Raw genomic sequence first — 13,444 nt, 5'->3', positions numbered from 1 at the left:
CTCCAGCCACAGTTGGTGTCTGCACTAAGGGGCAGATTTAATTAGGTGCAAGGTGATGCAATGTGTCTCTGGAACAGTCCGCGGATACGCATCGCGACAGTTTCTTACCGTACTAGCCGTCAATAGGTCACCACTGCCCTGGGTGCTGACTTCCTCTGGCTACATAAAAAGCATATAAGTTGCTGTTCACAAAAGACTTCACCAACATTACTATGTGGGTGCAACTGGGGGTACCGCTGTGCAATATATAACTAGCAATGTGGATTATATCTGTGCAATATATGTCTGGCAATAGGCGTTATTTCTGTGCAGTATATGAGGGCACCTAGATAAATGCCCATTGGCAGTAACATTTTGCACAAAGACAACTGTGTGGCAATGGTGACATCTTGGCAATATATGGATGGTAATGTGGATATCACTCTACAACGTGCAATCAGGAGAATCTCTGCATTTAGAGGATGGATCCTTATATTTCAAGTTTAGGAATATAGCTATATATAACTAACTAACTATAACTATATAATTAGTCTAGTGATATAATGATTACTTCTATAATAAGTGCGGAAAGAAACACTTATTTGGTATGATGATGGTGACCATTTGCTGTAGGAGGTCAATGGATGTTGGGACTCTCTAGGCATTAGCTATAATGCACTAATAATGTACAAGTTTCAAAGTATCATAAGTTCTTCACCTCGCACGACAGCCCCCATCCATAGCTAACTTGTATTGTATAATACAAGTTAGCTATATTTACTTCTACAAATAGTATGGTATGTATGTGTGTTCAAATGTGCATTGTAATTAGACTTTACCATTAAATCAGATCACCAAGTCGTTTTTTTTTTTTTATCACTAGCCTCTGCTGAAACAATTAACTTGTGGAAAAATGCTTACAAGGTAAATTTACAAAAAAAACAAGATTACTAGGTGATGTGATGAAGCTGCATTACTAGGCCCTTGTCCATTGTCCCACCATATGTTGCTAAGTCTCCCATGTAGTTATTCATACCTACCCGTCCTCATTTTGGTGGGACAGTCCTGATTCACAGACCTTGAAAGTTTTGTGCAAAATGAGTGGATCAAGCCTGTTTGGGGTTATTGTATCCTGATTTTGCATGCTTAAATGTTGAGGGTATTTCTCCTCTGTAAAGTACACTAATGTATTTTATAATACACAAGTAATGCTGATATCAGTATAAATAGTAAGTTCTGATATAATCACTTAAGTGTACATTAGTACAATTAGGGTATTTATGGAATTACACACCCCGAATGTAAATTGTTCAGGCTATTAGAAGTCAACTCGGGTTTCCCTGACTTGCACTCCTTAGTTACATGTAATATCCTTAGGACTTACAGACTTACAGTAGTGGGTACAACATACTCTACATGGCCAAAGAACGTGGACTCCCAAAAATCTCATTACATGGGCAGTAATATGGCGTTGATCCCCCCGTTGCTGTTATTGCAACCTCCACTCTTCTGGGAAGGGTTTCCACTAGATTTTGAAACATGGCTGCTGGGCATTCACATATGTTCAGCCATAAGAGCATTAATTCATCCCAAAGCTGTTCGGTGGGGTTGAGGTTAAGGCTCTCTGCAGGCCAGTCAAACTCTTCCACAACAAACTCGAGAAACCATTGTTTGATGGATCTAGCTTTGGGATGGGGGCATGCTGAAACAGGAAGGGATATTCTCCAAATTGTTGCCACAAAGTTGGAAGCACACAATTCTTTAGAATGTCACCGTATGCTGTAGCATTAAGACTTCCCGACACTGAAACGAAGTAGCCCAGGCCAAATCACAAAAAACAGCCACGAACCATTATTTCTTCTCCACCAAACTTTACAGTTGTCAATACGCATTTGGGTAGGAAGCGATCTCCTGGAAACTGCCTGACCCAGATTAGTCCGTCAGACTGCAAGATGGTGAAATGTGATTCAGAGAATGAGTTTCTACTGCTCTAGAGTCCAATGGTGGAGTGCTGTACACCACGCCAGTTGATATTTGGCATTGCACATGGTGATTTGAGAACACCCAATCCATGAAGATCCCGATGAACAGTTCTTGTGCTGACGTTGCATCCAGAGGCAGTTTGGAACTCGGTTGTGATCATTGCAACGGAGGACAGAAAATTTTTATGTGCTACGCACTTCAGCTCTCGGTGGTCTTGTTGTGTGAGCTTGTGTGATCTACTGCTTGGCGGCTGAGCTGTTGCTGCTCCGAAACACTTTCACGTAACAATTTCAGTACAGGTGGAACAGGGCAGCTCTGGCAAGGCAATAATTTGATAAACTGATATGTTGGATAGGTGGCAGCCTATGACAGTGCCACGTTGGAAGGTCACTCAATTCTTCAGTACAACCGATTCTACTGCTAACATTTGACTATGGAGGTTGCATAGCTGTATACTTGATTTCATGCATCTGTAAGCAATGGATGTGGATGAAATGGGCAAAAACGCTAATTAGAAGGAGTGTCACATAATTTTGCCCATTTAACGTACCTATCGTTTTGATCCACTGGAATACACTCAAATACATTATGGAATATTTTTAGGTAAAATGTAATACAATCAGGGGTGTAGCTTCAGGATCTGGTTATAGTATAATATTACTGGAGTAAAATATGGCAAAATTACGCTATATAAATATCACCCCCGGTCAATCTATGGGGTGTTGCAGGTTCATACTCTCTGGCACCTACCTCAAGTGATTTGTCACCCAGATCTAGCTCTTCATCTAAGGATACAGTAGGTAGTTACACAAGCCCACACTCTGATTGGAACGGTTACTCTGTTTTTCTCTCCATTCTCTGCACTCCTAGGGGTAAGTTTACTAAACTGCAGGTTTGGAAAAAGTGGAGATGTTGCCTATTGCAACCAATCAGATTCTAGTTATTATTAATTTAGAACATTCCACAAAATGACAGCTAGGATCTGATTGGTTGCTATAGGCAACATCTCCACATTTTCAAACCCGCAGTTTAGTAAATATACCCCCTAGAGTCACTTCACTTTCCCTGTCCTCCCATTACTCTAGGCTATCTCTTTGTACCAGGCTGAGAGCACCTGAATTGACTGAAGTTTGCTAAGGTTTCACTGCAATTCACAGAAGTATCTTTGAATCCTGTCTGCATCACGGAGTCTCCCTCCTGGTACTCAGGTCTTCTCCCTCTCTCGTTATTGCTGAGCCCTGGAGTTACAATCTCAAGTGGGAGGAACTGTGACTGACGCACACGTGACATACTGCTGCCACTATCACTTGCCCCAATGTCAGTCGGAGAAGCATGGGAAGGGACCTCTCACAGAGGTTGGGTTTATCCTCTCTCTAACTTTCAGCTTTTTCCCAGGTACCAGAGTGGATATTAAAATGGTTTGATCCAGCCATAACACCCAGATGTGGTTTCCTTATTGAAACATCACTCAGGTGCATTCATACAAAGGAGAACTACACATATCAGAGAACAAAACACTGATGTATAATTTATTAATGAATTCATATGCATTAATGTATAGAATATAAATAATATAAAAAAATGTATCAAATTCATTGGTTTGCAGTTGCAAGTCACAGCAAGACACACTGCACAGCGAAACTCACGTGTGCTTACATTTGATTTAAACACTGAATTCTCATTGGTTTCTGTTGTAAATCTCAATCAACATGGGCAATATGCCTGACTGGTTCTACGGTGCCAGCTGTTGGGAGCAGTTGCACACGACACTGCCAGGCAGTGTAGCTGAGAATGCAGGGTGCTCCGAGACTTCTGCTTGAATGAAAGACCTGTCTGTGCACCAGAGTGTCTGCCAAATCATGCAAAAGCTCTCCATTCTTCAAAGGCAGCACAGTTATGTAAGAGGAGGCGATGTTACAGCGAGTGCAGACCAAAAATACCCACGGATTGATTTTACACTGGGGCGACAAGTCCTGTGAAGCGGCAAATATACAGAATGTTTATACAGATCCTGCATGCAATTTTACATTAGAAGTGGTCTGTCTAGCATACACGAGCATGTCCCCAAACCTAATGAACTTTAAAACAACGGACAAACATAGCTGAACTCAACAGCTATGAAACGTCTCTCCAGGAAAGCAGTACTGGGACCTTATTTTCATGCAATTATATGTTTCACAATTTATAAGCTGCAGACATCCATTTAACTTTCCTGTGTTTTCCGCCTGTTGCTCACTGGTGCTATAATTAAACCACTTCCAGTGTTACTTATATGTAAGGTGGGAAATTTTGGTGAAAACAATAAACTATTATTCTAACATTTTGAGAAATAATCTTAAGTAAGAATCACTTCCAGTTTGATTTCCTACTCACTTTAATAATGCTTTCAACATAAATCTCTCCCGGTCTGTACTACGTACAAAGAGAACTAAGATGCCACAACAATTTCTACCTGTACTGCTCACTGGCACAAAATAGAGAGGGGTTCATTAACTCTGCATGAGATTGTGTAAAGCTGTTCATACTTTTAAGGCAGCAATAGGTGGACCCAGCCCTAGAATACATTATAGAGGCGTCGGGTCCACCCATTGCCACCTTAAAAGCACCATTCGCACTGTGAACACTGTAAATGACGAGCTTAGCAGTCGCCGGATTTTCTCTATTCGCAATTTACAGGTGACGGCTATAACTGCTGCCGGAGATACAGTACATCTAAATAATGGTATGTAAATGTTTATTCACTGTCGCATTGATGGTCATTGGGATGTTTATGTTGGTGTCATTCTTGTCATTATTGTAGTCATCGCCAATACGTACTCCACCCCTTGTGGAAATCTTGGCAAATGGGTTGTGTGGTCTTCTACAATCAGCAAATGAAAACAATTGCTGGATTTTTATCAAACCTAATAGATAAAACATCAGACACACTCTGGACACGCACTCATGGTCCAAGAACACTGATCAAGCTCTACGTCAATCAGTCTTTTGAATGGATTGCCAGATCCATTCAATTTGACTATACACGTGTGGTGATCTGGTGAACAGATTAAGCGTGACTGATGCATTACACCTCTGTTGTCATTGTTTGGCTACAGCAGGGTAATTCCATTGTATGAGCACTAAGTGCTCATAGCACTGATTGTCTCCAGTTACTTCTCCATTACGTAAAACAGGCCTGCAGAGCACGGTCATACAATGCTTGGAGCTCTTCTCTGCATACAGTAGTACTCATAGCACTTTGGAACTTTTTAAAAGCATATATGTGATACTGCGGTACCAAGAAGAAGTAAAGACCCATACACCAATAGAAAGCTAAGTAGCATGACTGGTACTTGTAATGCTGGCAGTGGCCAGACAAAGGTGTATCTTAGTGCAAAGAATGCTGAACTGGGGGTATCTATGCAAAGTATAGCTAGCTGGCATTCAGGAAGGGAGTACCTCCCTGAAAAGCATACCATGACTGGGGGTACCATTGTACCGTAAACAGCTGCCAATGGGTGTATCTCTGTGCATAGTACTGGGGGATTATCACAGTGCAATATATGTCTGGGAATTGGGGGATTACCACAGTGCAATATATGGCTGGAAACTGCGGAATTATCACACTAATATATGGCTGGGGATTGGGGGATTATCACTGTGCAATATATGGCTGGAAACTGGGGAATTATCACAGTGCAATATATGGCTGGGAATTGGGGGATTATCACTGTGCAATATATGGCTGGGAATTGGGGGATTATCACAGTGCAATATATGGCTATGAATTATCAAGGTGCAATAGATGACTGACAACATACATTATGCAATACATGTTTAGCAATAGGGAGGTTATTTATGGGCAAGCTGTGTCTTGTAATGGGGGGTATGTCTGTGCAAAATAAGTTACTAACATTGTGGGAGTTTCGCTGCAATATATGTATAATATAGCAATCTACTATTACAGGCAATAGGTGTGCTGTGTGGCAAAATTGAGGACAAGACAAAATTGCAACAAGCAACAATACTCAGCCTCACAACTTAAAGTGACTGTCAGACAGTGTAGCTTGCTCCAAACCGTTCCATATTACAGAAATGAGAATTGTTACAGCTCACAAATCACTAGCATAGCTTAGTCCTTAGTCGTTGGGCATAACTGCAATAGTGATTTTTTTTTTTTTTTTTAAAGTGTTACATTGTTATCTGTAGCACATGGAGTCGTATGGAGCTGGCTACACTGGTGACCAAGGTCACTTTACTTTGCATTGCACCTGTCAATTGAAATAACTTGTCACAAAATCAGACGTGATCTTACATGGATACAAAGTTGTACCACTTGAGTAACAGAAAATGTGATCTGCTGCTGTCGCAGACCGCTGCATCCATAGCAGAGATGCAATCTATTACAAGTGACTAGCGGCACAGATCTGTAGCATATAGCCAAGGCTACAGATTCCTACTGCTTTCAAGGCTTCGAAGATTCAGCAAGACCACTTAGTGGGAGTTAGCCTGTCTGTATGACTTCTGATTCTTGTATCTGTCTGGGTTTTGCTTTCAAGAGTCAACCAACACATCCTGCCCCGAGATCCGGGAGCTGTGTGCTGTTTAAAGACGCACAATTTGGAAGTCAATAACCATTCTTCCTTCCTTTAACCTTTAGGTAGCTCCCAGCTCTACAGGACAGGAAATCGAGGAAGTGTAAATTTGCAGCAAGGCCCGGTCAGGAACAAGGCAGAATGTGGGTATAGGCAGTTGTGATCACCTCTGGTCAGTAATAACAGCAGTCAGCAAAAATATCTTTAAAAAGGAAAAAAAAAAACATGTACGGGAGCTACTGACATTGCATTATATAACCAGTGACTAAAAACGGAGGAGAGAAAGTTATCTGTGAAGGAATATATATATTATTGGCATCATTTCATTTCTGTAAAATAACAAAAATATGCAATATATTACCGGTTTACATACTATGTTGAAGATGTCAAGTTGCCATAAATAATGATAATGTTATTTGGTGGAGAAACTAAGATACAATAAAATACCAAATTCTTGTTATGCGCTACACTCTTTAAAACAATCAGCTAAAAATTATTTATAATGCACCGTGTCTTGGAAAAGAAAATACCTGTTGGAAATTTATTCTGCATTTTGTCCTCGAAAAACAGATTATTCTATTGCTGGAATAATTTCCTGACACTGCTGACATCATTTGTTTGGTAGCATCTACTCTATTAACCCCCTTAAGACCAGATGGTTTTTGCTCATCCATAACCAGACAGATTTTCACAGTGTGTCAGTTTTATTTAGAAGCATTTTTTATTTTTTTCTACCCAGATCAACTTATTGTTTTTTTTTTACTGTGACGGATGGAAATTTCTATTTAATAGCAATTTGGCTTAAACCTATGTTGGATATTATGGGCATTTGAGGGGAATACCCCCACTCACACCAAAAGAAACGCCCATTTTTCGGAAGTGTAGACCCTTTAGCAATGAAGAGTAAACACTACATGCTGCAATATAGATGTCATCTCTGTGTATTGCTCCAAGGAATAGGTATTTTCCACTAATTGTCTAACAACACTCCACACAATAATTTGAATGGCTTATTTACAAAGATACATTTATTATTTCTGAGCCATTTAAACCAGTCAGTGACAGAATGGGACTAATTCTGATTTTTGTTTTTTATTTAAAAACACTCAAAACCAACAAAAACATTTAAACATCAGTAAAAATGATATCATACAGAGAGCAGAGGAGCCAAAATGTTCAGATTATACTCCAAATATACAGATTTTCAAACCTCACTTTAGAAGGAAGCGATTTTAACCATTTTCTGTCACCTCTTCCTGGTGCTCCTGCTTTCAAAAAACAGGACAGCCACCCGTAGTGTCTTGGTCTCAGACAACCATTGACGTCTACGGCTTCATATTTTTAAGTCTGATTTCCCGTTCCAGTTCGAATTGTCGGTAATCTACTCTTTCCAGGAAGGCTTTCCTCTCTATGTACCTGAAAAACGTATAGCAATTCTCTTAGAACAGTAGCTATTGTGAAAGACACAACGACACTTATTTAGTGTCACAATGTTCTTTAAAATTAGCATACATGGTCATTTCTCTCCCTCTCTATTTAGTACAGTGTTATGAGCTTGTTTCAAACACCACATGGAGGAGAAGAAAATGAACATCTCTCAAAGGCATGTAAATAATTAAGAGGAGATGTGAAGGCCTTGGCGCATCCGTGAGGGTTACATAAGTTGTGGTGCCAAGATTACAGCAGTAACCTCCCCTTCAGGCAAGAAAACAGCCAGCAAGTACAAGATCGTGCTGAGTCAGGGCAGCCCGGGCACCAGAGAGCAAGCTGTACTGTGCTCAATGGAGGAGTCCTGCCAACTGCTAACATGGCACAATCTTGTGCCAGGGGAAGACCGGCCTGTCTCCTTTGTGTGGTTAATCAGGGCACTTACTTGCTTTATTATTAGTATAATAAACTCATTCACTGCATTGTACTTGATGCCCATAGAGTACAGTGCCTTTAAAATACACATTTTTTTATAACACACAAGCCCAGCATTTGCTCCTGCTAACATGATGTGGTCTCTGTATATAAGCCAGCCTGCTTCGCCTTCTATTTAGTGGCAGAATAACACAATGAAATGCCCCTCAAAGCTTTCTGAGCCACTGGAAGAGTGGAGGAGATGAACAAGCTCAAGCGACGAGGTATTTAATTTAAAGACAAATCAAATATGGGTCTACTCCAAGTCCTCAAAGCATCATCTGAACTGCTCCTGTCCATCTGCGGTATTGATGTCAGCGTGCCCTTAAGACTCATTTCTTTATTCAAGTCTATCAGTCCTCCTCCTAACTTCCTTGTCCTGGCTCTCTCCCCCAGTTAGTACCACCCTATGTGTCTCCCCCGTCCCTTTAGGATGTAAGCTCTCATGAGCAGGGCCTTCTTTCCTTATGTGCTCCTTCTACTATTCCATCACCCTCTGTACCTCTTGACCTGCTTCGCTAGCCCTGTTTACCTGTTTTCTTATGCTTCAGCCTCCTTCTCGCTGATTTCTACCATCACTTTCACTATCTGTCCCAGAAATAATCTCATTTGCTTACCCTGTCACCTGTGTTTTTGTATCATGTTGTGTCTTGGTTCTCTATTTTCTGTATATGTATGTATGGTGCTGCTGACCCTTTGTGGCGCCTTATAAGTCAAAGATAATAACAATAACAATAATAATAATGTTCTTACCCATCTTTGCCCCTGTTGTGGATAGCCAGTTCTTCTCCAATCCCCTCCTGATCTTTAAAAGATTCCCAGTCCAGCTTGGATTTCTCCAGTGTGCTCAGTTTCTGCTTTTTGGAGCCCAATTTTCCCAGAATGCTGCTCACACCCCCGGGTCTCTTCACACTGTAGTAGCACAAAGGAAACACAAAGGTCAGCTATGTACTTATGTTCACAATAAGAAACACAAATGGTAATGCTGGGCAAAGAACAGCACCATGCAATTTCTGACATTACTGGCATATAATGAGCTGCTTTTAAAAGGGGAGTTTCTACTTTAAGTTTGCTATTCCCTCTCCTTCACAATAATAGTCGCGGGGGAGGATCCCCGCCACTCGCTCTATTTGACCAGCACTTACATGCAGCCGGGGCCTCTGACGATCAGCGTTGTGCTGCTCACTCAGTAGCAAGAGACATCCAACACAGCGGCTCTAAAGGTTTTCTAAATTAAAGCCGCTGTCCGACTATAGGAACCCTTGTAAATAGAGAATGGTAGGGGGAGAGGGAAGCACTACTATAGAGAGGAGATGGGGATTTAATAAACGTCTGTCCTCAGAAAGGGGTTTCCCCACTTTACTAAAAATGAGGTCCTGCTACTAATAACAGCAGTAAAATACTTTTCTGAAACATCCATTTATGATGCATGTCCTTTTAAAGGCTACCTAAATGTTATAAGAAGGATCCCTAGTGTGGTTTATACAAGATAACTATCTACCTGCACTGTTCTAGACATTCTCTATGAATGGATTCTGTTCACTCTCCGCTCACAGCGGCTTCTCCTGGAATCTATTGGACCTTCCACTGTGCGTGGTATACAGGAACTAACCCCAGTTGCATCAACATCCTGATGACACAGGGGGTACAGCTACCCAGCACCAACTGCCTCCTGTACCGGGCATTTAATACCCCAGTGATTTGAGGAAAATGACACATTTGAGGGCGGGCACCATATACACTTTTCTTTGCAGATCAAAAAGTTACCCATGGAAACTATTCTTAACAGAGACAATAGAAGAGAGGATTGTTTTATGTAAACCACTTTTAAAAGTCTAAATAGATAAGGCTGCTGGACCCAAGTGCCAAAGGGCATATATGATCCAATATTAAATGTAAACTGGAATTGGCCTTTAAAGCCAGGGCTTTAAAAGTCCTAAATAAATACTGTTAGCTCTAACGCTTGAAGTCCATTTCTTGTGATCGCCATGGTTTCAGCTGGTTACCAGCTCCTTAAAAACCACATTTCGCTCATTTGTGTCACTGGCTTCATACTGCTACTAAATTCTGCCCACTGCATTGTATGCAAAACAATGGAAAAAAATTCCCTAAAACTCTCACCATGGGCAGGATGTGACACTGTGATTACAGAGGATCTGGGCCTTGCAGTTCAGATATCACAGGGGCTGAAGTCACTTTCTCAGACTCCATACCAGACAGAGGATACAAAACAGTTTTTCCTTAGTGTTCTGTAACCACAGCATGACACAATCACGGTTCACCATGGCAGTGTCAGACAATGTAGAACTAGGTCGGAGAACGTTTAAAGACGTACACTTTATTTAAATATGCCAGTTAAACAACCAAAGTCCACGTCTTTATGAACGTCATGCATGGAGCAATTTGATTGATTTATTTGGACATTATAGATATGTGCCAGTGAAAGGGGGGGTGGGGGGCATTGAATAAAGAAAAAATAATAATATATAGACATGGAGTTACAGATTTTACAGGTTATTGAGCAGGTAGATGAGCAGACAAAGCATAATAGGTCAACAGCTCTGAGTGAGGAGTCTAAATACTATAAGCAATACAAAAGCATTACTAAAGTAAACTGCTTTTGATTTAGGCAACATATGATCCGTCAGTTGATAAAGAAGCAGAACGCTTGTAAATTTAAACAACGTAACATATTTTAAGAATATTTAGCACAAGCAATGAAAAATCAGACACCGTCTATGTACTTCGCCGGTAACAGATTATTAATCTTTATTTATAGGGCGCCACAAGGTTTCCACAGCGCCGTACAGAAAACAGACAGTGGACCATACAGGGTAGGAACATACAGTACAATAAACAAAAAATACCAGGAACTCAAAGCTACAAACATATCATGCACATTGACGATGGAGTAGAAGAATAGTTAGAGAGACAGGAGGGATGAGGACCCTGCTCGTAAGAGCTTACATCCTATAGGGAGGTCAAACAGTCAGGAGGCAGAATGGGGAGTCAAAGGGGATCAATCACAAGAGAAGCGAGAGGCGGGACAGGAAGAGAGAGGTGAGGGAATCTGGCATGGAGAGCTGGTTAGGTGGCTGGTATGCTATGAGGAAGAAGGGAGTTTTAAGTGCCTGTTTAAAGGTGCACAAATTAGGGGACAGTCAGATGGAGGTCGTTCCAGTGGAGGGGGGCAGCCAGGAGAAATCTTGGATTCGGAAGTGGGATGAGGCGATCAGTGTGGAGGAGAGGCGATGGTCATTGGCCGATCCTAGGGAACGGGATGGGGTGTGAGTAAAGAGGGCTGGAGATGTAAGGGGCAGTGGAGTGGTAGAGGGCCTTAAAGGTGAGGGCGAGGAGTTTGACTAGGACTCTGTAGGGGAAAGGAAACCAGTGTAGGGCAAGGCGGAGAGGGGAGGCAGAAGAGGAGCTGCGGGAAAGGAAGATGAGTCTTGACAGATATAACTTAGGTGTATGTTTATACAGAAATTAGCACTATACATGATAGAAGTGTTTTACATTGCTCCCTTTTCACAGTATTTTTGTTTGCATATGTTTTTATTTTATAAATAGGATTGCAAACTATTATAGCTCTAGTATTATTGCTGTACACACCTATGACCAATTTCAGAATATAGCATTGAAAATAAGCTGATCTGATGCAGAAGAACATAAACTGGTGCAGCCGTCTGCTCTCACCTCTGCTGATGTGTCATTTCAGGCAAGCTTAGCAAATAGCAAGAATGATAATGAGAACTTTTCTCCCTGCAATGCAACACTGCACTGCCCTCCATAACATCCCTCAATTGTATTTGCCCTTGATCCACGCCAGAAAATAACAGTTTTATTGCTGTGGCTGAACGCCACTGGCGCATATTTAATTCACATTTGAGATGAAGAAAACCAACTGAAGCAAAAGCGCATTCATAACATTTCAGAGGCGAACTCTATTAAAATCTAACCCAGTAAATAGAGCTCTGTGCTTCTATATAAGTGTATAACACAACTGGTGGTTAGCGAGGTTTGTTTTTGCAGCTTTTAGAACTACAGTCATGCCCTTAGGAACCTAAGTACCTGTGCAGTTTTGCTAGAAGTTGGGTTTTATTTTATGTATCTAGTCTCTTCACCTCTCTCTCCGTCCCCTTGCTTTCTTCTCCTGCACTTGATCACCAAATGGACAAGTGTGAGGGAAATAGGGAGTTAATAAATATATTATGGAGGTGGAAAACCTGTTTAAGAGAAGGGCTGGATTGCAGAAGGTATAGAAGTTTCTCATAGTAGTAACGATATACTACTCTGGCGTGGCTACACTGGTCTGGCTCACATTTAGTACAGGTCTATTGTTTGCTTTCTCTTCCTCAGAATCCCTTTATTGCCTCCCATCTCTCTCCTGTCAATCTAATTAAAGGGTGACAATCCCTTCGCAATGCAGTAATCAGGTATGTGTGTGACATCACTGGAGGTAGAGTATGACAACACTGGAGTCGTAAGCAGATCTAGAAATAGGAGAGGCAGAGAGTTAGCCGACAACCCCTGAGATTGCTCATAGCATACAAAAACCAGTGGTAGATACAGGGGAAGGAATGGGTGGAGAAAAACCCCCAAAAATTTATAGCACTTAAGAATGTGCTATGTTGCCAAGTAAACCGCCGACTGTTCTCTGTGGTGCGTCCATGGGCAAAATCGATGGGGATGGGGGCATGATTAGAGACAAGAGTGGTAGGCAAGGCAGACCAAGGAAGCAAAAAGCTTATATGCTCACATGGCAAAGAGGGATAAACATGAGACAGTCTAGTTTATACAGTACATTCATCTGAGCTAAGCACAATAAAAAAAAAAAAAAAAAAAAAAAAAAAAAAAAAAATCGGACTGTGTGTCCCTTTAAGTTCACCATTAACAATAGCCTTAAATGAAGACTTCTACTATAGAGAGAAAATTATTCTCAAACCATTACAGGAAACGGTACCAGCATGACACTGAATTGTTGAACACGTTTTTTTTTTGTTTTT

The 13,444-nt window shown here is 41.2% G+C and overlaps 1 protein-coding gene across 1 annotated transcript in view; it reads right to left on the bottom strand.

Annotated features, from left to right (window-relative positions):
- Positions 1-7,612: 7,612 nt before the first annotated feature.
- Positions 7,613-13,444, bottom strand: part of CFDP1 (craniofacial development protein 1) — a 30,249-nt gene continuing 24,417 nt past the window's right edge. The window contains exons 6-7 of the mRNA XM_075188883.1: positions 9,192-9,350; positions 7,613-7,952 (exon numbers count right to left, since the gene is read on the bottom strand). Of these exons, the coding sequence (XP_075044984.1) occupies positions 7,862-7,952; positions 9,192-9,350 (250 nt within the window). The 3' untranslated portion in view covers positions 7,613-7,861. The remainder of the gene's footprint in view (positions 7,953-9,191; positions 9,351-13,444) is intronic.

The sequence above is a fragment of the Mixophyes fleayi genome, chromosome 10 (genome assembly GCF_038048845.1).
Source record: "Mixophyes fleayi isolate aMixFle1 chromosome 10, aMixFle1.hap1, whole genome shotgun sequence".
NCBI classification, from domain to species: domain Eukaryota; kingdom Metazoa; phylum Chordata; class Amphibia; order Anura; family Limnodynastidae; genus Mixophyes; species Mixophyes fleayi.
This window is presented reverse-complemented; position numbering and strand designations above follow the sequence as displayed.